Genomic DNA, 26,916 nt, shown 5'->3' on the forward strand with positions numbered 1-26,916 from the left:
GTTTTTCATGCGAGGGCTGGTGGGAAAGGCCGTCGGATTGAAGCTACACGCAAGTGCTAGAGTAGTCTCGATTGCCGAGTCAGCGAACAAAAGCAACCACGCTGCTGCAGCCAGGTGCCAAGCTTGACACACGCAGTGATCTGCCCGGCTCATCCCCGTCGGGTCGTAACTAATCTGGCGCCTCGGATGGCACACCTTGCGGGGATCTACCCTTATGCTTCAGATTCCACGTTGAACGTACCGATTGGGCTAGACACGTCACACACGGGCGCCTCGGACGGAGACATCGAACGATGGCTTGTCCTGTGTGACTTTGGTGGCTCGAGTCAATCTGGGCTACGGCAGTCTAGACGGGCACTCATCACATAAGATCGCCCACGAGGTGCGTAGTCTTCCACGCCTAGAAGGAGCACCCGAAGGTGTGGGGTTCCGCCGCTCGCTAAGCAGCATGTCGCAGCAGGTTTCGTTTATTGTCGCCTTTGCCTCGGTGTTCGGAGCAGCGGAAGCTATCAGGCAGACGCAAGCCAGGGCGCGGAGGCAGGAGCATCGCAGCCGGAAGAACAATCTTGTCGTCCATTGCACAAAGTCTTCACGGTTCAGTCCCTTGCTCGAGGGAAAACATGTGATCCTCTCAGGGAACAAGGTTCGTACTCCTTCAACCTGACCTTGTGGCCGAGTGATGGTCCCAGTCTAGGCCGGCAGTTGACCCAGGTATTACTGTCAGCTCTATGTCGACACAGGAACAGAATACGACGTCCCTTTCGGGCATCGTTTTGCGGGATATTTCCTCCCATTCCCAGAAACCCAACATGAAGGTCTTGTCTCTACAATCATGGACGATCCTCCTATAATGTGGGTGACCTTAACTGAGATAGATCGTGATCCATCTCTCCAACTGTCATTCACTATTCTGCCAACAGACAACGCTGACTACCCAGTCAGGAACTGGATATATATAGATCGCCAGACCTACGAGGTCAAGTTTGGTACAAGAGACTGCGCCGAGCCAAACTTCAAAGCCCCTTTCGACTGCACACGGCAAGACCGAAGACTAACACTGGGTGGATGGGAGGGTTTCTGCGCCGTCCAAGAGGGACATTTCTGGGCCTTGTACTTCGACGTTGAGAATAACCGTCTACTGTCAAAAGTCCCAGAGGGCACTCCTTTACTAGAGATTGAGCTGCAGCGGATCGAGATGAGGGTTGCGAAACCGTTGATGCCCGAGAGCGAGGCGAATGGGGATTGTGAAAAGGCAGGCGACGAGCTGGAAACACCCCTCAAGTCCGTGAGCCTGGAGTCACCAGAAGTTGATTGAATGTGCTCCAGTATTCCGTTCTGGTGATCTTTTCACAGCCCTGAGTGTTCGGAATCAAGTGGACACAGCATTCCCTAGGTAATTGAACGACAGGATGCTTTCCCGGAAGACTGGCACGTGGCAGCCCACCCGGCCCGCGTAGATCCTGCATATTTTCAAGCCACAGTGTAACATGCTGTAATGCATGTCTACAAGTACGCATTTGGCCGTGACTCGCCCTTAGAGGGGGGGGAGGGTTCTGTGAGATTTAGTAGTAGCTCCTCGTACCACTTCCAGGGAACTTAACCAGTGCCAAGGCGGAGGAGACTGGGTCAGGCACATGGACTCGGTCTCGAGAAGAGCGGGCCGGCCACGATTTCTTACATTTGATTAAACATGGGAGATGATTGGCGTTCAAGCCTTCGCAAAAGCACTCTTGTGACAATCCCTCGCGAATAAGCAAACAAAAGTTGCTGCATGGAGTGCGTTCGAGCCCTGAGGGCCAAGGTAGGAGTCTCAGAGTGCCCGATGGATGTACTTCAGCGTGAGAGGAAGAAGATTTAGTAACAGCGAGCAAGCCATCTTCCTTACGTAGCCGTGCCCCATCATCCAGCGGTTCCGCTTACTTCGTGTTTACGAAGGGTCCAACTGTTCCGCTCCGCCGCCGCATGAAGTCTGCAGCGGATCCGCTTTGCCGTCGGCCGTCACCTTCACCACCAGGAGATTTATCTCTCATTCCCAGACCTCCTATGGCTATAACCTTTTCCTTCTATGTGACAAGGGTATCCACCGCGTTTTCAGCTTGGTTGCCGCTCTCAGATTGTGGGACCCTTCTCCTCAAAATGTCCATTTCATGATGTCGGCCGCTCATTCGGTGCGTTGCGGAACGGCACGGTCGGTTCCGTACCAGACGCGGCTCATTACCGTCCGTGTGCATCAGGCATACGTCTCGAGTATCACGGCAGTGCTGTTCCACAACAATGACCCTATAAGGGCCGCCCCGGTCGCTTATTACTGCTGCAACGGCCTTTCACCGCCGGCTCCATGACCTGATCAGTCTCGTCATCACTTCGACGTCGTCCCGGGCATCTTGTTCAACGGCCGGGCCAGAATTGTCCAAATGGTAGATCTGGGCAGAGGGCTTTACCTGCGTACTTCTCGTGCAAGTGGTTTTGCGACACCCCTTCACAGACCGTAACACTGGGCTACCAGGGTGGTGTACCCGAGGGACTAATTCGTATTATTTCATCTATTCTAGTTCATCTAGAGCGGCCGTGTGTCTCTGGAACCCAGCCAAGAGCACGCGCCACAAGATCGACTCTAGCTCTGTGTGCAGGGTTCTTCAGTCAAGCATACACGGCTGAAGGATTCCCAGAAAACACTCCACATCGGTCTGGAACCACGGTGGCGTCGGGGTCAGGCGGGCGGGAGCGAGATCTCAAATCTTGTGTTACTCCAAGGCCGACAGATTGGTCCAGATCTACTTAGGTAACGTGGATTCCTAGGTAACTAATTACTGCCTTACAAACCTGGCCACATGACTCGGATGATGCTACTATTCACGAAGAGTCGAAGACCGGCCAGAACAAAATGATAGCTGGGGAGTCCCACCGAACACGAAGACAAGCCGTCAGGATAGACAGCAGCTTCTCTCATCCATCATCTAGCAGTGTAAGCAGTCAGCGTCTGATACACTCAGATGCTTGACTGCATGGGAGACCGACCGTGACGAAGTGAAACTCCATCGCAGCTACCTAGGTACACAAGGCCGAGGTACGGTTTTCTCACTTTGCACTCGGACGCATGATAGGGATCCGTTGAGTTTGGTACATTCATCGAATTGTGTCTTTCACTTCTTGGACGCCTCGATGATCTTCTCTGCCATCTCAACCAAACTGTCCGAAACCACATCGACTTCACCAAAGACCTCAGGCACTGGCTCGATTTCCCATACTGAGCACCAAGCCGCCTTGAATCTAGAATGTGTCTTGTCAGTTCCCGAGAGCACTTGAGAGTTTGCAGGCATTCGCCATGGATTCAAGGTTGCTCACCCGTTCGCCTTTGCTCCTGACGCGTCCCACATGTGGGCAGCGGCAAACCAAGTCTGCTCAGCGCCCTTGAACTGGTTAAGCACGAACTCGTAAGCCGCCGGCACAGGCTTCCTGACATCCAGGCCGTCACACGTGAAGAAGTTCTCGTCAGGGCAATGCAGACCCGCACCAGCAAGGTAGCCCTTGACCCGTGTCTTGTCGCCGGTCGTCAGGGCCCAGACCGTGAAACCCGCGTCCCTGAGCTTCTGCCACGCCTCCTGTACGCCGGGCCTCGCCTTGAGCGCCTTGTAGCCATCGGCGCACACCTCGGCGTCCTCCTCGCTGAAGAGCTCCCTAGGCTTCGGGATGCCCACCTGGCCGAGCACACGGAAGAAAAGTGGTCTGAAGATGGGGAAGAAGGGCTTGTATCGGCCTGAGAGGTCAAGGAAGGTGAACTCGCGCTCGGCGCACTCCATCCATGAGAAGCCGAAGATCTTGGGGCTGATGCCGTGTGCGCGGAGGCGGTCACCGATGCGGGCGTCCAGGATGTCGAAGAAGGCTTCGTAGCCGACACATGTCCCAACAATGTCGAAGACGACGTGCTTGCCGCCGCTGGCCATGATTGCGATTGTGGTGTTTGAGAGGAGCAAGGAGCTGTATACCTAGGTAGACGCGAGTTGGACGTGGACGTGGCAACTTTGTCTCCTGAGAATGATCTTGAACGTGGCTGTTTTGTTGGTGTTGCTGAGATAGACGTTGGGGTTGGGGGGTTGCGTGCTTCGGTGTTACGCTCGAGCTTCTGGGCGGTCCAAAATAAGGTTCCAAACATGTGCGCCGGATGTAGTCGTGACTCGCCGGCTCAGCTACCGGTCCGTCTCCACTGCTCGGGCCGGCCCCGGCAACTACGCATTGCGAGATAGGAAGTCCATGAGTATCGTTTGATAGGCATTCCGATCCGCTTGTAAATTGCATGACTTTACAATTACAAGACAGATGATTCAATTTCAGCACGTGCATGCAATTGAATCAGTCCCACAGCTTGGATCCCAGTTGCGATCGTGAGTGCCATCCTCAACTGGGCAAGCGGCAGTAAAAGGAGAGGACTTCAGGACAGGACAGCGTTTGGTTAGCGGACCGCCAAGATTTTACATATGCAGTCAACACATCAAATCAATTGATCGCCGCGGGCTGTTGTCGACAGCGGCCCAGCTTCGCGACCAATTACATCGTGGCCAGGGTGCCTTTGTTTCTTCTTGTTCACTTGAATTTTTTGTTTGAAAAAAGTTGCCCTGCTTTGTGACGATCGAGATAACACAACATTTGAACTTGCCGGTATTTAGCTGAATATGGCACGCTTGATCTTGACATACCACGGGATTCGCTTCTTCCCTAGGCCAACATCATCTTCTTCCATAGTCACTGCAACATGTCGCCTGCCTGTCTTCAGGTCCATGTCTGCGAGCGGGACAATCTTCGTTCCCTTTAGAATTTTCCAACCACAGAATAACACAACAAATACCGCAATGACAATGTAATTGATGACGAAGCCAACCGCGTCGAACCCCCCAACGAACACGCTATAGCCTGCAATGAAGACAAGCAGGGTGTTGATGCAGATAACAAATATCGTGCCGTAGGGATACCACAGGGCGCGGAATGGCAGGTCTTCAACTCGGTTGCCCTGGGCGACCCAGCCTTTGCGAAAACGCATGTGAGTTACGCCAATAACGGCCCACGCAATATATGTGGCCGAGCCACTGATGCTCGTGAGGTAGCTGAAGACCTTTCCCGGACCTGCCGTATAGTTGAGTATGGACACGAGCCCAAGAAGATTCGAGAAAATTAGGGCATTTGCTGGCGTTCCATTTTTGGTGGTCTTTGCAAAGAACTTGGGTGCGCGGCCAGCCTTGGCCAGAGAGACCAAACTTCGAGAAGCCACATAAAGGGCTGAGTTCATCGAGGACAGTTGGGCCGTGATCCTGAGTAGCCATCAGCGTCAGCGGGCGGAATTACCCGTGGAGGGAATGCGCTTACATTACAACGTTCACGACGTGACCAAGTTGAGGTGCACCGGCATTTGCGAAGGCGATGGTCCAAGGTGACTTCCCCGACTTGGTGGCAGCTGTCAGGAGGTCAGGGCTGTCTGACGGCACAATAATGCCGGCGAAGAATACAAGGCCCCTGTGATGGACGGTCAGTGGGGTTCAGACTGACATAATTGCTTTATAATAGATTTACTTACATGAAAATGATCAGGACCCTCCAGAAGGTTTGTTTTATAGCCCTCGGTAGATCTTTCGTTGGGTTCTTGGACTCAGCAGCCGTGAGTGCTAGCATCTCTGTTCCGCAGTAGTACACCGCTGCGAGCAGGAAACACTGACCAAAGCCATTGATGCCGTTGGCAATAGGACCAGGATCTCTCCAAAACCGAAATCCTATGTACTCGCCGCCGATGGCACCGGTATTGAGCAGGATTGCGCAGAGGAAGCCGCCAAGGATGCAGAACAGCTTCCAGCAGGCGAAGTAGAACTCCATCTCTCCCCAAACAACGACGCCGAGCAATGAAGTTACCTGATAAAATGCCCACCACAATAAAATCCAGCCGTAGGTCGGTACCTTATCGGTCCAGTATCCCATTATGATCGAGCTCGCATTGAAGTCCCCGGCGACATTGGTAATCCACAGGTAGAAATAATTCCAGCCCAGGGAAAACGCAAGTGAAGGGTCGACGAATCTCCCGGCAAGCTCGATGAAGGCGCCTTGGATGGGGAACAGGGTGCTCATTTCTCCTAGGCACTGCATCACAAAGTAGACGTCGACGCCGATTATGAAGAAGCAAATCAGAGCCCCGACTGGGCCGCTATAGGCGATGGCATATCCCGTTCCATACCATATACTCGCACCCACAACACCACCAAAAGATATCATAATGAGATGCCGGTTCTTGAGACCGCGCTGCAGGCCATCATCTAGGCTTGAATCAACAAGGCTTCCTCCCGAGGTAACGAGCCAGCTATCTTGAGCTTACCGATGATGTTTCCACTTTGCAACACGGAATTTGAAGTGTCTTCCACTGACTCCTGCGCCGAAGACACATCGACGGCCGCCCTCTTTTCGTCGCTGACTGCCATCCTGATTGCTCACTTTGGCTCCCAGCAGGCGGCGTGGCTGAGCTGCAGGAGATGATCTCAAAGACGAGCCTCGATCCAGGGCACTCAACGGTGCAACGCGGGACTCACACGTGGTTGTTATTTTTACCGTATGGTAGCCCGCGGGCTGAACTAGTTCGCGTCGCAAGCTCAGCGCCAGTGGTGAAGAAGGCTGGGAGCGCCCTGGGCTACCTAGGTATTGATATGACCCCTCAATCGTTATCAATTTGACTTCCGGCAAACAGCGTGCCGTTCTGGGCACGGAGCTCTTATCTCCACTATGCTGAAGACATTTTAGACGCGATGGCTGGCAAGAGTTGACAGGGCTTGCTATCGGCGCTTGGACGGGGCGGAATAGGCGGAGATGAAGATTCGATAAGCTTTAGGATTTTTTGACTGGGATCCCCCGGACCGCTAAAGAACTTTTAGAAATAAGCGCCAAAGGCTTTAACGGTACTGTCAAGGGTCTGGTATGACTGTATGACGATAATTTCATGTTCCGTATTGTGTTGCGTACATTAAGTTGCCGGTCAGCTATTCATGTTCCCGCCCCTGTTCGAAAACAGGGTTGGCCGGTGAAAAAAATGCATCACCAGACTGGCCGACTGTCTGTCGACGCAGACGGCGAGCCACACCAGCGCTGAAGCACCAAAAGAAGAAGAGAGAGAAAAGTCCCAAGCACCGCAATTCAAGGCACCCATCTACCTTTCTTTCAAGACGACATATTATGTTGCGGCAACTTGTGAATTAGTCTGGATCAATGGTCGCATCGGCGTATCGTCACCTGACCATGCCATTCGTAACATCTTGTGTACTTTTCTGCGACTGCTTCAGGCAGGCATCAAATGCCCGTCGATCCCTCAGCTCGAAATAGGCTTCAAAGGGTTTAGGGATGGCAGCTTGAGCGGTGGTATCTTCGTTGTCTTCGAAGAGTCAGTCATTTTCACGCGCGAAGACGGGAGTTTGCACGCAGTACTGCACGTACAATCCACATAGTGCAAGCATGGTGGCTTGGTTTCACTCTGCTTTATCTTGAACGACAAGATCACGCGTGCGAATATGGCATACAGAATGCGGTTCGAAAAGTTGATGGCGGTGCAGCCTCGAGCTCCAGCTCCGTATGAGAAGTGATATGGTGCAGGCACCTTGTGAGCCAGCGATGGGTCGGTCCATCGCTCTGGCCGAAATAGATTCGCGTCAGGACCATAGGTTGCCGTATCTGTTATTATTAGCCCTGTACCTGGGCAGTCGGAGTCGTTTCGGTCCAAGCGTACCGTGATTTATTGCCTGCGCGTTCACAAGAACCATTACACCCTTCGGTATTCTGGCACCATGCCAGTCAAATTCCTTATATATCTGCCGCGGTGGTAAAATATGAAGTGGAGGATAGTGCCGGAGGGTCTCCCGTACAAGTCCCGCCACATAAGTCGAGCTTTCTGCCTCAATTGCTTGCTGAAATGCGGTTTCGGCATTTTCTGAGATGCTCATCATTTCCGAATAGGCTTTCTCTTGCATGGCTTGGCCTTCTGGGCTGGCCAAGTAGGCGATACCAGCAATTGCTGTTGCTAGTATTGTCTCGAAGCCACCAGACATTAGGCCGCCCAATATTGTGCGGACATCATCTAAGAGAATGCCGATGATCAGCAATCCCGCCGGCGACTTGCAGTGTTGCGAGTTCCCAACGTTTCAAAAACTCACTTTTTGTCAGGCTCTCCTGTGCATCCGTAAGCAAGCCGGAGGCAACGCAACTTCTGCTGCTTTCTGCTCCAATGCCATTCTTAACTTCGTCAAGGAGCTTGGTCAGCCATTCATCCCTGCGAGCCCGGACCTGATTAGCAACAGCGGAGCGGGCTTCGTCGCGAAAGAGATGAGATCTGAGATATGGAATGTAATCCTGCGCATTTGCATTGGTCGATCGAAAACTGTGAATAAGCTTTGTCAGTGCTTGGCATGAACTCATTATCAAGGGAATTACACGCCTTGAAATTGTTTTGGCGTCATCCAGGATGCGAAGAAGCAGTGGGTCGGCGATGTCTTCGAAGCGCCTGCCGTAACAGAACATAAGGACAACATTGAGCGCCAACCGCTTCTGGTAAATATGGGGAGATATCGCATTGCCTCCTCTGCTTTCCTTGAAGAGACCCTCAACCATGCGGGATGTTTCGAGGTCCAACATCCCTTCAAGTCTTTTCATCGCCGGCGATGTTGTTAAGGAGCCGACGACCCGCCGCTGTTTTCTGGTGTGTTCATTCCAAGGGTTGGTCCCAATAGTCGAAGCTTGCTTACTTTATTAGCTCTTGAGCCTCTTCTCGCCAAGTCTCACTAACGTACCTGATGTTTTGGAGACAACATTGTGAAATGTGTATAACAAAGGTCTGTCAACAGTATAGTTCTGGCGAGTGACTAGCCATTCTCTCGCAACCTCAAAGCCGTTGAGGATCACCACACGCCGATTCCCAAGCCTTATCTGGTAAATTGGCCAGCCATAATCCTGTGACCACTTCTGTGCTGTGGTGGCATGGTCTTGTCCCAGCATGTAGAGGTGCCCATGCAACAGGGAATTGCCCGGGATCTCCGGGATCCCCTCTATCGCGGCAAAATCGACATAGAAGAGACGAAAGTAGATAGCTACTGTGAGAGCAATCACAGAGACGCATGCCACCATTGACAAGGCGGTTGGAGTAAGCAAGTCTGTCATGGTAGTAGTTGGATGCGCGTGAGGAGAGGCCAAGAGCTCACTTGGCAGAATACCAGGTCTGTATATGCACGGTTCAACGCATGAGCCAGTCTTTCAAACTCGCAAGCTTTCCCCGCGATAACCCCGAGACAAGACAAAATGATGATATCGTTCGGGATTAATACAATCTGTGCCGTGGAGAGTGTTTTCAATGTTCGGCATTTTCCGCCGGATCCATCGTCCCATGCGCGGGAATCCGAGGCCCACAGTTGCGCCGCGACAAGGAAGTCGTGGTGACAATCCCTCGCGGCAGATCGGTGTCTAGCTTATATTCGAAGAACATTCCTCCAATAGCACAGTTCCCACGAAGATCTTCCTTTCATCACCAAGCTCTGCCATCGATATCTCACACCGCTCGGGAGACTTGTCTCCATACATCATAGTAATCCTTGCCGCCCCTCCATAATGCCAAGGTGAAAGCGAGCACTTCGGAGCACTTCAGCAGATGCCCCGAATATGTTTCTGCAGAAGGCCAGTGACAGGTAAGCCCAGTCACAAGCACACAACCACCAGCGAAAGCTCGACAAGTGGCAAAGATTGGCGGGAGGAAGAGTTCGCGAGACACCACGATGGAGTGTGCCGCGTCGACCAGACACGAAGCTTCAAAAAGGACTCTCTCCTGAAGAGACGGATGGTTCTTTGACCGTGAGCTTGTCGCAAATGATAAACAAACCCCGCACGGTGGATGGTTCACCAACGCTGGTTGCAGCAGTGCCCAGCCCAAGTGTGTTAGTAGTTCTGAGGGTGGCATCAGCTGGAGAGTCTCGACCGCGTGAGACAGTGAGGCACGAAGTGGGCAGTGCGACAATACGTCAATAGGGCCCTCCGGCGACCCGAAGAGTTGTTGCATGAGCTTTATGCAATAATTGTAAGCCACGTCGCTTTGGGTTTGATTCCATGGTATGCTCCCGCTGAGCACGCTTGCTCGATAGACTAGAATATTCATCGTTCTGAAGTTGTATCAGCATGCGAATATTTTCCAGCGATGAATGCGCGAGCAATCGTGGAGGTCATCTCACCTCTCAATGTGGATCAGAACAGACAGCGTCCTCTTCTTGGTCTCTGGCGGTAGCCGCCTCGCTTGAGAGGTGGCCGGTAATGTGGGCCCCGGCAGTGGATGGACGGCCTGGTCGTCCAATCGATGCCAGCCGAGTTCTAGGCAGGACCTGGTTGCAAAGCTTAACAGTTCCCATATGAGACCTCGCTCCGGATCCGCAAGCTCGTATATGATGAGGAGCAGCAAAATGACCACATTGTAATCATTCGGCCCCGTCACAAACTGGGCGGCAAGCTCACCGCCCCACTCACGACACGTAGTGGCCACGACCTTCCAAGATGGTACATAGTAACTCTTATGGGTGGCAGCAATGGCGCAGGCAAGGAGCACACAGCACCTGTCTACCTCAGCCATCTGCTTGAGGCTCGCCTCGCTCTCCTCGGGCAGGGTGACGCTGGCCGGCAGAGCTGGCTCTATGCATCGTGCATAATGGGCGAGTAACAGCCGGACTGTGCTGGGTGATAGTGAGCCCCTGTCGAGCCTGGATGCTGAGAAAACATTGATGCCCTCCTCTTCCGGGTTGAGACTCCCAGGGAGCAAGAAAGGCGACTCGATAGTGACACCCTGGTCAAGAAGCTTGCGGACGGTAGCATCGCCAATGATGACTGGAGGAGACTGTTCGAGGAAAAGGGTGCCATTGCGGGAGCGCAAGACGAATTGGAATGCGGAACCCGTATCTGTGGGGCGTGAAGACGTGTTGTCGGGGTTCCGGGCGTGCGCGTGGTGGACGGCAACGATGGATTTGAGCTCCTCGATGCGGTCATAAAGGCTCTTTATGTGACTCCTCGGAACATCTTGCTGCAGCACATCATCATAGAATGAACACGAGAGGCCAGACTTGTGGCAGTTTTGGCATGCTGGCAGACGCGCGTCACACTGGGGCTATGAAGTCAACACCCGAAACTTACAACAGCGCGGCATCCGCGCCTCAGGTAAACAGCTGCTCTGCGCCCTGACAGAATGGGGTAACAGAAAACTTGCCTTGATACGTCTGGTCCGGCATCGAGTGCATGTTTTAAGCATGATCTGGTACAAAGAATCTGGGCAACAGTAGTATATGTGGCCGATCCCCGACCCTTGGGACTGGTGCGTGATCCAAGTGCAGAAGAGAAGACATCGCCCTTGGGACCTGCATGTTTTGTTTGACCATGGTCCGATACGGGAGGTTGCCCCATGTCCTGCACATTTCACCAGCTAGTTGTTAAGGTTGGGCATGGAGGGGTCACTCCGTACATGGCCAAGTAAGAAGGTCCAATTTACCTGGTAGGTTTGGCGTGGGAAATGACTCGAGACATACAAGGGCGTCCCCTGCCCAAGCTCCAACACGCCGACGGTCCAGAGCGGCGGAGGCGGGAAGAACCTGGGGTCGGATCGTCCGGCGGCCCCGTCTTCCATCACTACTGCATGTGATCCTGAAGCTCGTCGTCCCGGGCTCCTTCGTGATGGAGCCGGCTGGCAAGGACAATAAAATTCAGTCACCAACGCAAGAAGACATAGGATGGACAGCATACCGGATATCCAGCTGGCGGCTTCGGGTCGGCATTCTTCCAAGGTTTGCGCGAGATGCAAGAAAAGGAAGACAAAGGTATGCGCAGCCACACGGAGAGATCCATCCCCTTCCTGCCCTCATGGCCCACAGCCACGTGAGATCTGAGTCGTTCGCTTCAGATCCACAATGCGGCTCTTCGAGCTGGGGTTATACGTCAACTTCATATCGGTTGCATCTTACCCAAGGCGTACGCTGATACCTTACCACCACGGCCACAGTGTGATTCTGCTTGGCCATCATGTGGGGCTTGCACCAAGGCTGGCGCTGTGTGTAGAGGCTATGGCTCAGGCGGCGAAGAACTACCCAGAAGGTAAATTTTCTCACGGTCGCTTCGTCGAAGTCCAAATGTTGATGTGAAACACAGTCTTGTACGCGCATTGGAAACCCACGTCGCTCAACTGGAACGTGAAGCAGCAGGACTCCAACACTCGCCCAACAGTGTGGCCGTCGCCTTGGTCTCAAGGCTCGCCAATGCTACTCTGGCAGCTGACAGTCCCTCGTCAACATCGTTCTTCCTCTCTTCACTCTCACCAGCATTCTTCCTTCGGCCAAGTTGCCCTCCGCTGCTGATATCAAGGATAAAGCCGGATGTGTCACAGCCGCCTTCACAACCTCGACAGGTTCGCACGCCCCCTCGCGATGGACCGACGATATCTACAAACCTCGGACAAATTCCACCGGCTGCTCTTGACCAGATGATCTGGAATTATACCAACATACATTTGCCGCAGTATCCATGCGTGCAGGAACAATGGCTGCGCCAAGTCTTCTCGCGCGTGTTTGCCGTCCATGGGGGAGACACTGATGCTGCACTGACTTTGGGAATTTCCCCGGAGTCAGGATTAACCCACTTCGACTACTTTGTTGCCTTTGTTTCACTAGCGATTTCTTCCATCACCCTCACGTGGAAGAATGAGAACCAAGCAAGAACGGCGTCTGACGCCTTCTTTGCCATCTCGCTGCAGCACCTCCGCCTCGTCAGTGGCGCCACCGAGATCCAGAAGCTACAGATCTCTCTTCTCCTAGCTCACTATGCTCATATGAGTCCCGGAAAGGTCGATAACTGGGCCTGCATCCTGAACGGTGTGAGACTCGCACTCGAACTTGGTCTCCATAAGAGGCCTCCAGAGCTGACCTCGCACGGCCAGCTCTTTTGGGTTCTTTATGGCATGGAAAGGTCGCTTTGCACACTTCTCAGGTTGCCTCTCTCCTTCCCAGAGGAATGCATAACTGCTTCTCTGCATATTCCGAATTTTAACGCTATCAACAATGATGACACCAAAAGGCAATCGTCCGCGACACACCTGTACCGTCTGCGAGCCATGGAAACGGAGATATACCGTGTTTTGTACCTCCAGGACCCCAAGGCTCAGGGCGATCTGTTAGACCTTGACTCCTGGATTAATAACATTACAAACCGTCTGGATGAATGGCTGGAGACGGCAAAGGGGTTCTCCAAATACCAAATGTTCGAGTTCAGGCAGGTCCAACACTCGTCTGTCAAATCACGAGTCTACCGCCCCACGCCACGCCTCGAGATCAGGACGCCTGAGGACCGCCGCATTTGCTTCACCGCCTGCTCAGCACTAGTCGAGGACTACCAACAACAGACTAAACGTCGACGCCTTTTCTATCCCTGGCACGCCGTGCATATTCTCTACGAGGCCGCCATAGTGATGCTGGAGGCTTGCTGGGCGTTGCGGGACTACGTACCAGCAAGACAGGAGGCCAGACAGATTCTCGCCGTCACCATACCAGACTGTTTGATGCTGCTTACCAAGGTCGGCGAATCATGGGACGATGCTGCCCTTTGCTCAAAGTACCTCGCGCCCATAGTTGACGAGGTTACCGTCGCGTTTAGGGTCAGAATCATGGCTGGCATCGTGGCCCCGCACAAGGTTCCTGAGGATGAGACATCAGAAAAACTGCGGAAGCTCCTTTTCCCTGAGGGACCGCCATCTTGGAGTGCGCCCATGTCATCCGAGTCACTGCCATCTGAGCCTGAAGTATCTGCTCCTTTGCTGGATAGCAGCGCTCTTGGTGGACTTGAGGAGTTCAATTGGGATGCGGATTGGAATTTTCTGCAGGATGTCTCTCCGGTATTTTCAAGAGACACTCCATGGGCGCCGAATTGAGCTTTCTACATAATTTGTTGCCCCGCGAATTTACACTCCTGGTAAGGGACCGATAGTTGCTACGTCTCTCAGCGAACCGACGAGGATGTCTACACCTAGGAGCATCTCATCTACTGATATCGTGAGAGGGGGGCATATCCGAATCCTGTTAGGCCCCGCCGCCCCGGTGAGAAGACCTCGCTGTGTCGCCAAAGATGCCAATCGTTTTGATGTGACGGTGGCTGATGTTTCCAAGATTAACGCCCAAAATAAGCCAGCACCCATGTACCCAGCCACGTGTGGTGGGTTCGCCGTCCTGAGTGTCGATATGAGCAGCTCTCCCATGTGGTTGGCTCTCGCAGCGAGATCCTCTTCAACCAGCACGTCAAGAGCCGCCAGTGCCGATGAGCATGCAATAGGTGTCGCAGCCATGGTTGAGCCAATTCTGGTTCAGACTGTTAGCAGAAGTTCAATTGCAAGTTAGCCATGGGCATACTCATAAGGGTCCAGCAAATTTAAAGTGCGGTTGTCACCCATCACCCCTGAGAGAGGATAGAGGCCTGAATCGTTTAGCCAAGTCAGAATACCGAGTCCAAGCAAGGGAGTCTTACCTCCTGCCAGAGCTTTTGCTATGATCACCAAATCAGGACGTACACCGTCCCTGTGGTGGGCTAGATTCGCACCAGCCCTCCCAAGGCCGCACTGTACCTCATCAGCGATGAAGAGAATGTTATGTTTCTGGCAAAGCTCCTCGACGTGCTTGAGGTAGTCCGATGGTGGCACAATGACGCTGCTTCAGTCAGTCGAGAGCCCAGCCATTCTGAACCGGACATCTCACCCAGCCGATCCTTGAATTGGCTCAACCATGAACGCGGCGATCCTCTCACCGTCCGCCTCGAACACTTCCCGGACGTCGTCGATATCTCCAAAGCGAACCTCTCTGCCGGAGGGCGATATTGGTCCGACCTTTGGCATGAATGGTCCATACACTGGCGTGAACTGTTCAATTTACGATGCCAAAGTTTGAAGCATTTACTGAACTTACGACGGCTTTTCTGGTGCTCACTCCTCATCGCCACCGTGCTCAGAGTCACCCCATGGTAGCAACGGCCGGCCGTCAAGACCCACGCCTCTCCTTCTGGGATCTGCTTCTGCAGGTAACCCCACTTCCTAGCGATTTTGACCGCAGCATCTGCGGCCTCAGCACCACTTGTCAGCGCCACAAATTTGTCGTAACCGAACAGATCGTGGAGTCGTTTCGCCAGCTGCCCATAGTATGGATTATGGAATGGCTGCCATATTCGGTCAATAGAGCTCCACTAGACCTCGGCCCTGCTTTGGGCGTTTATTACTGCGTTTGGTGAGGGTTGCCGGGATGGGCTGGATCCCAGATATAGCATTTTCCCGTTGGATCATCAACTGAGAACGAGTTGGTACTCACCATATTCACCACAGCACACTCGGATGCGGCTTTAACAGCGGCAGCGACGATCTTGGGATGGCTGTGGCCAAAGTTCGTGACTGAGTACATCGAAAGAAAGTCGACGTACTCCTTCCCGTCCACATCCCATGCTTTAGATCCTTGGGCCCTAACGAGGGCAACCTGTCCGGCGTGCAAAGATTAGATCGGTCAGAGATTCGGCGTGATGTCAAAAGGACATACTGGATAAGGGGCAAAGCCTCCAGCCACATAGCTATCATAAAGATCTACCACCTCTTGGTTTTTTGGGGACACAAGATTCTCCGATTTCTCAGCTGAACTCATATTCAACTCAGACGCGGAGTGTTCTCTCGTCTGTAGACTGGACCTCGTTGAGACTTCAAAACTCTCCGAATAGTGCGGAAAATCGTTATCGTGATGTTCTTCTGATCACGCTACTTTGTCTTCGTCATGCTCCGCATTTTGCGCACATGCAATGGGCCGGACCGGAATCCCATCCCTCGGCAGCATGCTAGCAAACCTTACCGCGGGATCAACCCCTCATGCAGCTACCTAGGTAATCGCATTGGCGTGGGATTCAATGCGGGTCCCTGAATCGGGTTTCATGCCTGCGCAAGCCATGGGAAATGAAGCATGAAGGTGAGGAAGAGATGAGTTGGCTGACACTAGTCCACGACCGATTGGCCTCATGCACGAATTTAGGCTAGCAGATTCATCGTTTTCTGCGGTGCAGGGTGTTTCCAGCTTTGCGTGCAGGTTTTTCGTCGGCAGACCGCCTGGCAGCACTGCCTATGATGGAGAAGTGTTCAAGAGTTTGGAATTTGATTTGAAGAATATGTGCAGCTTTAGATCATATGCCGAGAATATCATTCTTGGTGCTCTGCAACCTTTCTTTCGTAGGCTTGAAGACAGCCGGTAACTCTGTCTCCTCAAATGTCTTCTCACCCCTGATAATCTCAGCCAAAGCCCTGGAAGCCAAATGTATCAGAGGCATTCCGTGTCCATTGAATCCCGCTGCAATATACTGGCCCTTCTTTCCTGGGACATCGCCGATGTGTGGCATAGAGTCAGACGTCCATCCCATGATGCCAGTCCAGACCATGTCTGTATTCGCGGCTGACTCCTCCCACCCGCTGAAATGGCGTTGCATCAACCCGTCGAAGTACGAGGCGGCAGGCTCAATGAGTTTGCTGTCATCCGTGACATCGTACCACTGCGATTTATCATGCCAGAATGGCTGTTTTGCGCCGCCGATGACTATTGACTTGTCCAGGCGTGGAATCATATAATCGTACAAGCCAGGACCATAGCGAAGAGAGTAGGTGTGCGCTAATCGAGACGTGTTCTCTGGCTTCGTGGGAACAATGCGGCTGCATATTCCTCGAACAGGAACGATCCGTTGCTCGAACTGTGGAGCGATAGCTGCGGTATAGCCATTTGTGGCGAATATTATCTTCTTCGCTAGTACAGAACCGCGTGGCGTCGTGACAGCCCAGCGTCCCTGCTCGTCTACCTCTGGAGAGACAAAGGTGACAGGTGTGTGAGTTTGCAGGTTGACACCTTTAGCCACAACCTTGGCGAGCAGGCTCATGACCAATTTATCTGATGGTGACGTTAGTCCTGCTATGGGTCCTAAACTGATTTATTCTAAAACATGAAAGACGGGGATCCGTAACAGGTCAAACGTGATGCTTACAGGGCCATAGATGCGCTGCAGTAAAGGAAAAGCAGCACTTGGCATCTTTGACTCCAGAGAGCTTGGTTTGTGTCAGTATTGAGACCCGAGACTCGGTGCAACTAGGCCGAAGCAACTCACCGCTTCGGCATCGAGTCCTTCAGTGTAGTGAATATCACCTAGGTCGGCGACACCAATCCTCCGCAGCTCCTGATACGTCGCGTGCGTCGATCGAGCGTGTGCCTCGTCCAGGTACACATCAAGAGCCCTAGTCAGCACGAAGTCACAGTCGATCCTTTCCAGCTCCACCAACTCCTTCACGGCAAGCACATTCGCCGACTCAAAGCGCGCAAAGGCCGCTGCATTGGCCGATCCATATTTCTCAGTGTACTTGAGGATGTTGTAATATACATCAGGCTTGATATGGCCGCCTGAAACTGTCAGAAAAGAACAGGGTGTGCACAAGGAGCATGGATTGTGTCCTCACCGTTGCGTCCGGACGCCCCGGAGCATGCTTCACGTGCCTCAAGCATCACTATCTTGGACGGGTCCGGAGCATCATCTGAGTCTAGGAGATGGTATAAGGTACTGACTCCGGCATAGCCAGCGCCTATGACGAGGATGTCGCATTGTCTGGGGAGCACCTCCGTTGATCTGGAGGTGTCCAGGTCGTGTAGTTCTGTCCTCCAAAATGGCAGTGTCGCGTTGGCCACAGGTAGGCCCGCCGTGATGCCTGGAGTTGTGCTGGAGCTCATCTTTCCCGTGCAGAATTGGGCTTCAACGCCCAGTCCAAAATCAGGAGACAGTGTGCTGTCATGTTGTCAAATCGGAGTTCCCAAGAATGCAGCCTTCTGCCCAGGGTGCCCAGCTTAATCGCACACCTAGCTCCGAACTTAAATCAGGGGGCGCCCCGGCTGGTTCCGGCTGACAATGTGGAAACACCGGCCCGGATCCTTCGCACAGGCAACGAAGACATTCTATGTTTGAATTGGTGGTGTCAATTGGCACGAATGCCTAGGTACCTTGGTAGCCTGGGAACAGAACAAGTACCCGCGCACCACCTAAATCAAGGTCTTAAAAGGCTAGGCTCGATTACATCTCTTTTCCGATGATTTGAACATTCCTGCGATGAGATCGCACGTGCTTTTGCTTTGAGGCTTACGTCGCATTGGGAACTAGTTTCAATCTGGAGAATGAGGGGTGTCCGAATGGTGATGATGACTGATCAAGACTACTCGTCTGAGTGTTGAAGACTTGAGTGTTTTGCCTAGGTAGATAGCGACCGCAAGGGTCAGGTCAGAATTGAGAGGGCCGTATCATCGGTGCATGATATCCTGTTTGTACTGAGGTCTCGCCATTTCGCAAGACCTCTGTTGTTTCGGCCCTCGGCTGAGGGGCGTGAGACCTCGGGAGGCCACTTTGGTGGCCGCATGTCGACGATGCAGCGCAACTTGATCATATCGATTGGCAGATGATGTTTCAACGCTGGGCTGCCGGCCGACAAAGCGGCCACCCTAGCCAGGTCGAATGAGTCAAATTGGGGGCCGTATTTGGTGCTACCGCTTTGCCGGTGATGATCAAGGCCACTTTTTATCGGCCGCTTTTTGGGGACCGTCAAGAGACTGGCCTGGTCAGGCCTTGGCTGGGCCCCCCAGGTTCTCAATCGCACCAACTGGCGACTCGTAACTCGGAAAATCATCCTAAAACCAGGTCAGAACTTCTGGGCCTCTCTTTATGCCCATGAAGATGGACTTATCAGATGCGGGCATTCTGATGACTTCTGCGCTGACACAGGGCGGCCAGCAGCAGAAGCCAAATCTGATGCGCTTTAGATCTTGTGTCTCCCACACGGCCCGACTGAAACAAGGACTGTCGAACTTGAAAATAAATAGCCAGTTTCGCCACTGTGCGTGTAGGTTGCCCGGATGAGATCTCTGATATTTATCTGAGGCTCAAGCCGCAGATCTTCCATTCCGAAAGTCTCGCAACCAACATTCCTTTCGGTTCTTTCTTTTCACTCTCTGTCTTTCTAACGGCAGCTTATATTTCGATTCTCTTCTCGTCACTCGAGCAGGTACTCGATAACAGAGTTATTCAGCATGTATCCCATCGCAGGAGTCTCGGCACTCCTTACCATCATCAGCTTCGTGCTGGTGATACTGACGATCTTTGCCGGCAACAAGCCCGGATTTATGGAGGATTACCACATTCTTTACGTAAGTCTACTGACAGAAAGTTCTTTGAATTATGATTCCTGGCTTCATTTTTTAACATCCCTTACAGTTCAATACATCGACACTGGGCGAGAACTTAATTCCAAACCTGAAAGCCCGCGCGCCCATGCCAGAGCCCACAGCAGCTCCAGTTCTCCTGGACCGCTTTCATGCCACACCAGAGAAGCGCATCAATATCGGAGATGTGGGAGGTGCTATCGGAGATGGTCTTGGTCAAGCTGGATCGGCGCTGGGAGGCGTTGCTACTGCGGCCGCATCTGCTGCCACCGAAGTGGCCGGTAAAGGTCTTGGCGCCCTTCAGGACATTCAAAACGATATCGCAGATAAGCTGGCCAAGGAACTCGGCATCAAGGAGTTTTACTCAGTCCACCTGGTTGATCTTTGCCAGGGTGACTTCTCACCGAAGCCCACGGACCCTGATGCTACCTTTGACGTGGAGAACTGCACCGAACCGTTCAACTACAGTGAGTAAAACCTCGCCACCAGGGGCAAGAGCGGGTTGGCATTGACAAGCATCTTCAGACCTTCTCAACATCACTGCGCTGCTCGACAAGCAGCTGGGCGTTGGTCCCTTCAAGCTGAACCTGGCCGACCTCGGTCTTACGAATGACATCCAGGACAAGCTCGACGATGTTCCCAAGATCATCCAGGCCATCGTGGCAATGTACATCATCGGAGCCATATTCGTCCTGCTCACCCTGTTCGGATCCTGCGGTGCCGTTGCCCTCATCCCCAACGCAGCCGGACGCACGATCGTGATGGGCAACCTGGGACTCGCCGGTGGGGCAGTCTTCTTCCTCCTGATAGGCAACCTCATCACCACCGTCGGCAGCGGCGTGGTAGTCGACAAGGTGACAGATCTCGGGGACAAGATTGGGCTGTCGGCCGTGCGCGGCGGCAAGTTCATGGCCCTGTCGTGGAGCGCCTTCGTGCTGATGCTGCTGACGGTGTTCTACTGGGTCTACGAGTTCTTCGCCGAGAAGCAGCGCGCACACAGCCGGGCCATCGGCGGGGGCAGCTTCGGCAGCCGCGACCTCGGCGGGGCTGACAAGTTCGAGGGCGGGATGAGCGAGACCAGCTCGGGCTCCACGTCCCGGACGAGCTCGTGGGAAAGGGAGCAACAGCGGCAAGACTTGCAACCTCCCACGTACGCCAACGATCCGTATCCACGCGACATGGGCGAGCCGCAGGCTGGGGACTTCCAAGATGTTGATCTCCACAATCGGCAGCAACGCGGATTCTATGCGTAATTAATCGACGGTCAGTCTCGGTCCTGGGTTCAGATCAGTCAGAGTTACTGACGCTTTTTAAGATGGCTCCATTTTAGCCGTTGTGTTTTCGGGGGCGGCGGTTCCACGGCCTTTCGCCTGGGACTTTCGGCACGAACTCTTGTGTGAACGGACGCAGATGCGACGATGAGATGAGGCGTTGGGGGTACGGCAGTGTATCCAAGTGGAATGTTTCGAGTATATGACATCTATGATCCGACATGAGCCATGTCCATGTCCATGTAACACGAGCCTGGAGTGCTAAGGCCTCAAGCCTTTCGCTTATGGCGACTTCCTGTCTTTACTAGCTAAAATACCCATTTCAAAGTTCTTTTATTTCAATGTTACTCGAATGCTCGAATGTGCTTCACTTGCCAGCTGCTTCGTCGAACCCATGCAGGTTGCATTCCCTCTGGTTGTCGAATGTTTGGGTTCTGTGGATACAACCATGCCCGCCATAGAATGGTGGAGAGATTGGGAATATGGTCTTCGTCCTTTGGCAGCATCCTGTTCCCACGTTTTAGGAAAATTAAGAGGATGGCGAGGAAGAGACATGCCTAGGTATTTCATTCCATGCGTCCAGATACTCAAATTCATCAAAGGATACAATATGATACTTGTTAGACTGGTTGATAATTCAGCGTTAGTTAAACATAACAATATCAAGTGGTCCCATGGGAAGTTACTCTGCGTGCCCAAGTGGCGAACACCCGAGCGGAGCCTTGTTGGGAATCCGTGCGGACGTCGCATTTCTCGAGCTGTGGCTGTAGGTGGAGGGGATCAGATAAGTACACTCGACTTGGCTCAAGAAAGTTCCTGGTGGAGCAAGCCAATCTGGAGCTTCGGTCAGTTATCGGTACTCCGTATTAGCTGCAGCTGCGCCGAGCCGAGGCTGCAGTAGGCGGCAGGGCGGGTGGGGGGACTTGGGGGACGTGCGCTCCCGTGGTACTTTCCGGCAGGGTGGCGTCCGTGCACTCGCGACCCGTCAGCCCGTGGCGCCCTGGCGGCGTGGTGCAGGACTGGTCTGGGACTGGAACCACTTTTTGCAACGTCAGTCGCGTACCCGAACATCACCCGGACAAAGACCGCACTTCTACCGGTCAACACCCCCTTCGTTGACCCCCCCCTGTTCTGCTTCTGCGCCTAATGTGATTACTCGTGATGTCTGGATATCATGAGGGTCATCTGGTGTCTGGTACACCAGCCGTACACTCCCTGACAAGCCCACACGCGCACACGCACCCGCTGCCGCACCCGCTCCCTCACCCGCACTCGCATTCGCACAACAAGCCACCAGCCAGCGTGCCTCCCTACCTCTCACCACCCAACGGACGGCCACAGGGCCCGGGCTCTGCATATCCCGCCACTGCCACTGTCTCTGCCACTGCCACTGCCCACGACAGCCTGGCCACTGCCCTCCAGGTCCCCATCACCCCCCACGGCATCGTGAACACCCCGCCCCAGCTTCAGCATCAGCATCAGCATCAGCATCAACATCAACATCAGCAAGCCCACCAGTCGCCCCAGTCACAGCATAATGTCAGACCCCAGACAGCCCAGTACTCGCCTGGAAACAATGCCTCCTCCGCCAGTCCTCAGAGCCAGCAGCAGCAGCCTCCGACGCCCGCTGCCTCCATCTCCTCCGCCCCGTCCAAGAAGAACACCCGCATACCAAGGGCCTGTGATTTGTGCAGCACGCGCAAGGTCAAGGTGAGCTGTCTCTCTGTCTCTCTGGCCCGCGTCTCCTGCCCATGGCCTCGACAATTGCTTACCCTGTCGGGTACAGTGTGAAGGCGGAACGCCTCCCTGCGCGCCATGCAGAGACCTCGGTGTCCCATGCACGTACGACCGTGTCAAGAAGCGCCGCGGTCCTCCCAATCGAGCTGCCGAGGCTGCGAGGCAGGCCGAGAAGCGCCAGAAAGTCGACGTCGACGGCCTGAGCGAATCCAGCCCGCCCCACCAGAATGCTGCCCAGACTCTGGTCTCGCTGGGGGCCCCAACCACTCCGACAGTCTTGGACGCCGAGCAGTGCATCGCCCCCCTCGGCATCCTCAAGCTCTTCGTCGATGACTTCTATACCTATATATTCCCCTTGGTGCCCTTCCCCCACGAGCCTACCTTCCGCGCCGCCTTCGAGAGACGGGAGGACCGCACAAATCCCGACTTCCTAGCCTTGTTGGCCGGCATGGTTGCCGCTCTGGTGGCCTCCTTTCCACGCTCCGCGCGCCTGCATCTGAAGGCTTCACACAGCTACGAGAAATTCCCTCGGGCCGTCATGCTGGTCGATCGTTGCGTCAAAGTGGCCCTGGACATGCGCAACACCGAGACCATGCTCAAAGACACTGTTACCGTGAATGACGCCGCCGTCAGCTATTTTGTCTGCCTGGCCACCGGCTACACCATGCGCTATAACCAGTGCCGTCGCTTCATGGGGGAGTGCCTGCGCTTCCTGCGCGAGATGGGATTCCACAGGAGGCGGCCTCCTCCGACGTCTCTCTCCTTGAATGAGCGCAGTGACGAGCAGCCTAATGATTTTATCACCGAGGAAATTGGTAAACGAATTTACTGGACCCTCTTCTTCGGTGTCAGGTAAGCCACGCCGTCGGTAGAGCGAGTTTTGACCTGATCTGACGTCTGCTCAGGTCCATGACCCAGTTAGGTGCTCCGTCTCGCGATTTGATCCTCCCGCCACCCACACCGAACGCGACGTACCCTGACTGGCCCCGAGAGGTGGACGATGCGTACATTTTACCAGACAGGATCTTGCCTCAGCCCGAGGGCACCGTTTCCATCCTGACGGGCTTCGTGAGGTGCATCCAGAACTATCAGACCATGGATGAACTTGTGCGCATAGAGCTCGCACACGGCACGTCCGCATACACCTGGGAGCAGCAGAAACACTATCTGCACGAGTCTCTTATCAAGGTCAAGGCTGTCGAGGCCCAGTTTCCACCCGCCTTGAAGCTTGACCTGGGGGCTCACACGCCCACCACGACGCACGCGAATCTCGTTCAGAAAAGCTCGGCCGGTGCGTCGCCTTACCAATACGTGCCTCCTGCCTATCCGAATACTCAGCCAACGAATGATGTTCGCCACCTATTTGCGGCCGACGAGAACAAGAAACGCCACCTTCAGTATGAGATACAAAAGGCCAACCTGTATGCCTCAATAGTGGCTACGCGCTCTTATTATGTGGAGCGATATATGAACCTACGCGAGATCTATCTCGTCAACAGGCGCGCCGAACAAGCCCGCCTGAACGGCCCAGGCGGCAGTGTCATCTACAGGACAGCCCCCGACATGTCTTCTTCGTCACTGGCCGCGGCCGCAGTACAAGCTGTCAGCGGGCAGGTCAATGACGATATTGATGAAATGTTCTTTGCGGAGCGTGATGAGATTGTGCACAATTTCTTCACTGTGTTGATGTCGATTGATCAGCGCAACATGGAGCCGAACGGTGCTTCGCTCATCAGCAAGATCCGGCAGGTTGCGAGCACGCTGCTCGGCGATCCAGACGACCGCAAGCGCTCGTATGAGCTTCAGAACGAAGAGTATCTGCGGATGTTTCTGGAAATATTGACACGGTTAGAAAAGACGACCACTGGCGCAGCTCCAAGCCCCGGTGGACACACGGCCGGCACGATGACCTCCGAGGACGAGGAGATGGAGCTTCGTAACTGGGCCGACCTACGTGAACATCAGCAGAAAATGGCACAAATTGCCTACATCTTTTAGGACCGCTGTTGGTCTTTGAGAACGACCCGCACAGAGATTTCAAAATCAGAAAATGGGCAAGGGCGCATTGTTTGAAGAGCGACAAGTAGATTTTGCAACAACCATATGGGCGACGAGCACCGAGACCTTGAGCATGGCTTCAAAATTGGCCCTGACCGGTGCAGCCATGCGGATCAAATGGAACCTTTGTGTTCATGTTCTCGTGTGTACGGCGCCTTGACGGGAAAGTTGACTGTCATTACTGGGGACAACCGGCGTCGTATGGGTACAAGCTACAGACAATTGTGCAGCGCAGTACACTAGGTGAAATGTGCAAGGATATGCCAATGGTCACAATAGCTCCGCGGTTCCAGACCCTGCTCGAAAGGCTTATCTGTTCCCACTGCAGTGCAGGTCTGTTTCGAGGCGCATTGGGATCGACAGAGTTCGGCCAAGCTTTGCAGACATGCTCGATATCAAGAGCAGCCAAGTCCATCTCGGCCCCAATCTGGGGCACAGGGTCCCGCGTAATTGGTCTGCATTCTGCACATGAAGAATGATCCATTTCTTGGGCCTCACAAATGAATTTGGAAGCTGGCAATAAGGCAACGATTCATTTTCCACCAACCCGATCGCTTGGGCGCCTCAAGCTGAAGTGCCGTCCGGGGTAGTGCGGGCCTCCTTGTCACTGCCAAGACAAAACATATCCCGTGCGAGCCTGAAAGAGGCTTAGTTGGCAGAAGCGTCCATATCCATCGGTTATATTCGATGTATTAAGACAAGTCCATCGTAACTGACCACCAAGACACCCTACCTAACCGCCTCTCACTGAAGTACACACTACTTTGGACCAGGGCGTATCCACACGCTTGAATCCCCATGGTCAACTTGGGCCTGGTCTGCCTGCTTGGATCCTGCTCTGAGCAGTCCCCCCAGTTCAGTCATTACATTTTCCTGGGATCTGGTCGACGTCCATATTTAGTTCGGTTATTGGTGGAACTTCGAGGTCAAGCAAATGCTCCTATACGCATCGATCTGGTGCATCCACGGGCCAAGGTGGAGTTATTCCCACCGGATGTTACACTGGCTCTCGGTCGTCTATCTCTACTTGTCTAGAGCTTGCCGTTGGCTCTGGAGCAAGCACGAGGAACTGAACGCCCTCGTTTCATGTACGGCCAAAGAATTAACGGACACGAAGCCAGGATGGGGCTTGGTGGGATGGCGATATGTCTCCTGAGTGGAGGAGAATAGCGACCAGATGGGGCCCGAATAAAGCGGAGACGGCGCGAACACTAGGAGCCTTGCCAACGCGTAACGAGCCTTCGATGTATAAGAACGTCCATCGCCAATGTTCTTGGCCATTGCTTGTTTCCTGCCCAGAAGTAAGGTCACAATCACATCAGTTTTCAGACCAACGCCACTCTTCAATTTTGACCAAAGTCTGCTATCCTTCAAGATGGTCTCCAAGCTCTTGACCCTGCTGTCCGCCGCCCCCGTGGCATACGGAGCAGCCCTCGCCGCGACTAACACCAACCTGCAGACAGCATTCCCTGCCTCATCTGGCACGACTGCCCTGGCTGCCGTCAAGACCATCGCCGCCAGCAAGAGCTTCGACGGAGGCATGATCCAGTGGGACCGCAACCCGTCGACATGCAACGACCAGGCTGAGGGCGGCGATGCTGACGCGGTGTTCCTCCTCGAGGAGGGCGCCGTTCTGAGCAACGTGATCATTGGACCTAACAACGGCGAGGGGGTCCATTGCAAGGGAACTTGCACCCTGAACAACGTGTAAGTCTACACTGTTACCAAAAGCCTTGTCTTATCGCCACCACCCTGCACACACCACGCGTGACTTCGGGATAGATACATGCATATGGCGAGGCTGACGAGAAAACCCCCCACAAACAGCTGGTGGACCGACGTCTGCGAGGACGCGGCGACGTTCAAGCAGACCTCGGGCACGTCGTACGTCAACGGCGGCGGCGCCCGCGGCGCCGAGGACAAGGTGCTGCAGCACAACGGCGGGGGCACGGTGGCGGTCAAGAACTTCTGGGCGAGCAACATCAGCAAGCTGTACCGGTCGTGCGGCAACTGCGATAAGCAGTATGCTCGCAAGTCCACCTTCAACAACATCAAGGTCTCCAGCGGCAAGGTCGTCGCGGGCGTCAACGTCAACTACGGCGACGCCACCACCATCTCCAACTCGTGCGTCAACGGCGGCGCCCTGTGCTGGCTGTACCAGGGCAACTCCAACGGCAACGAGCCCACCAAGGTCGGCTCCGCGCCTAGCGGGACTGCCTGCGCGACTTCTGCTGTCAAGACTGCCTCGTGCTAGGTTGGTGGTTTGGGGGGGGGGGGTTTCCTGCGCTGGTTGATGAGGGGTGTCGAAGACGGTCAGGGTTGCGGTCCCTGGGGGGCGTTTCGTTTCTTTCTCGAAATAATTGGAGATGGACGGCGATGTACATAATCCTCTTCCTGTAGCTCGACATATCCAACTCTCGTGTATCTATCTGTACATGCACCTAGGTAGATTGCATCCACGAGTTGTGAAGCCAGAGGGGATTAAATAATCCTCCAGTAATTCGAACCCGCACGTGTTCCTAGCCCTACGGTCTTTCAGAAAACGCGTGACACTATTGCAATCCTTACCTGAA

General features: G+C 54.0%; 11 protein-coding genes across 11 annotated transcripts; 5 read left to right on the plus strand and 6 right to left on the minus strand.

Annotated features, from left to right (window-relative positions):
* Positions 1 to 448: 448 nt before the first annotated feature.
* KVR01_007901 (uncharacterized protein) lies at positions 449 to 1,315 on the plus strand (the record flags this gene model as incomplete). Its single annotated transcript, XM_044789738.1, has 3 exons — positions 449 to 643; positions 725 to 852; positions 943 to 1,315. 3 exons carry the CDS (start codon positions 449 to 451, stop codon positions 1,313 to 1,315), a joined length of 696 nt encoding a protein of 231 aa, XP_044642879.1.
* A 1,804-nt stretch (positions 1,316 to 3,119) lies between these two features.
* On the minus strand, positions 3,120 to 4,105 carry KVR01_008037 (uncharacterized protein). The gene is made up of 2 exons (XM_044792233.1): positions 3,346 to 4,105; positions 3,120 to 3,270 (listed from the first exon to the last, which is right to left on the minus strand). Exons 1-2 carry the CDS (start codon positions 3,942 to 3,944, stop codon positions 3,144 to 3,146), a joined length of 726 nt encoding a protein of 241 aa, XP_044643015.1. The 5' UTR covers positions 3,945 to 4,105; the 3' UTR covers positions 3,120 to 3,143.
* Positions 4,106 to 4,660: 555 nt separating this feature from the next.
* KVR01_008209 (uncharacterized protein) lies at positions 4,661 to 6,455 on the minus strand (the record flags this gene model as incomplete). Its single annotated transcript, XM_044782196.1, has 4 exons — positions 4,661 to 5,303; positions 5,359 to 5,505; positions 5,567 to 6,293; positions 6,353 to 6,455. 4 exons carry the CDS (start codon positions 6,453 to 6,455, stop codon positions 4,661 to 4,663), a joined length of 1,620 nt encoding a protein of 539 aa, XP_044643187.1.
* Positions 6,456 to 8,305: 1,850 nt separating this feature from the next.
* Positions 8,306 to 9,171, minus strand: KVR01_007899 (uncharacterized protein; the record flags this gene model as incomplete). The annotated part of the gene is made up of 3 exons (XM_044786540.1): positions 8,306 to 8,395; positions 8,449 to 8,750; positions 8,805 to 9,171. The coding sequence occupies 3 exons, from the start codon at positions 9,169 to 9,171 to the stop codon at positions 8,306 to 8,308; spliced, it is 759 nt and encodes a 252-aa protein (XP_044642877.1).
* Positions 9,172 to 10,225: 1,054 nt separating this feature from the next.
* Positions 10,226 to 11,279, minus strand: KVR01_007903 (uncharacterized protein; the record flags this gene model as incomplete). The annotated part of the gene is made up of 2 exons (XM_044792730.1): positions 10,226 to 11,143; positions 11,238 to 11,279. The coding sequence occupies 2 exons, from the start codon at positions 11,277 to 11,279 to the stop codon at positions 10,226 to 10,228; spliced, it is 960 nt and encodes a 319-aa protein (XP_044642881.1).
* A 663-nt stretch (positions 11,280 to 11,942) lies between these two features.
* KVR01_007726 (uncharacterized protein) lies at positions 11,943 to 13,951 on the plus strand (the record flags this gene model as incomplete). Its single annotated transcript, XM_044782718.1, has 2 exons — positions 11,943 to 12,082; positions 12,157 to 13,951. 2 exons carry the CDS (start codon positions 11,943 to 11,945, stop codon positions 13,949 to 13,951), a joined length of 1,935 nt encoding a protein of 644 aa, XP_044642704.1.
* Positions 13,952 to 14,410: 459 nt separating this feature from the next.
* On the minus strand, positions 14,411 to 15,695 carry KVR01_007847 (uncharacterized protein; the record flags this gene model as incomplete). The annotated part of the gene is made up of 6 exons (XM_044783703.1): positions 14,411 to 14,472; positions 14,542 to 14,720; positions 14,769 to 14,919; positions 14,976 to 15,222; positions 15,372 to 15,533; positions 15,594 to 15,695. The coding sequence occupies 6 exons, from the start codon at positions 15,693 to 15,695 to the stop codon at positions 14,411 to 14,413; spliced, it is 903 nt and encodes a 300-aa protein (XP_044642825.1).
* A 526-nt stretch (positions 15,696 to 16,221) lies between these two features.
* Positions 16,222 to 17,801, minus strand: KVR01_008085 (uncharacterized protein; the record flags this gene model as incomplete). Its single annotated transcript, XM_044786423.1, has 4 exons — positions 16,222 to 16,973; positions 17,068 to 17,128; positions 17,188 to 17,477; positions 17,534 to 17,801. 4 exons carry the CDS (start codon positions 17,799 to 17,801, stop codon positions 16,222 to 16,224), a joined length of 1,371 nt encoding a protein of 456 aa, XP_044643063.1.
* A 1,344-nt stretch (positions 17,802 to 19,145) lies between these two features.
* KVR01_008024 (uncharacterized protein) lies at positions 19,146 to 20,530 on the plus strand (the record flags this gene model as incomplete). The annotated part of the gene is made up of 3 exons (XM_044790592.1): positions 19,146 to 19,262; positions 19,330 to 19,744; positions 19,803 to 20,530. The coding sequence occupies 3 exons, from the start codon at positions 19,146 to 19,148 to the stop codon at positions 20,528 to 20,530; spliced, it is 1,260 nt and encodes a 419-aa protein (XP_044643002.1).
* Positions 20,531 to 21,709: 1,179 nt separating this feature from the next.
* On the plus strand, positions 21,710 to 24,283 carry KVR01_007893 (uncharacterized protein; the record flags this gene model as incomplete). Its single annotated transcript, XM_044782266.1, has 3 exons — positions 21,710 to 22,258; positions 22,335 to 23,137; positions 23,191 to 24,283. The coding sequence occupies 3 exons, from the start codon at positions 21,710 to 21,712 to the stop codon at positions 24,281 to 24,283; spliced, it is 2,445 nt and encodes an 814-aa protein (XP_044642871.1).
* Positions 24,284 to 25,718: 1,435 nt separating this feature from the next.
* Positions 25,719 to 26,597, plus strand: KVR01_007802 (uncharacterized protein; the record flags this gene model as incomplete). Its single annotated transcript, XM_044784249.1, has 2 exons — positions 25,719 to 26,050; positions 26,171 to 26,597. 2 exons carry the CDS (start codon positions 25,719 to 25,721, stop codon positions 26,595 to 26,597), a joined length of 759 nt encoding a protein of 252 aa, XP_044642780.1.
* Positions 26,598 to 26,916: the final 319 nt, after the last annotated feature.

Source organism: Diaporthe batatas (genome assembly GCF_019321695.1).
Source record: "Diaporthe batatas strain CRI 302-4 chromosome Unknown Contig00009, whole genome shotgun sequence".
NCBI lineage: Eukaryota > Fungi > Ascomycota > Sordariomycetes > Diaporthales > Diaporthaceae > Diaporthe > Diaporthe batatas.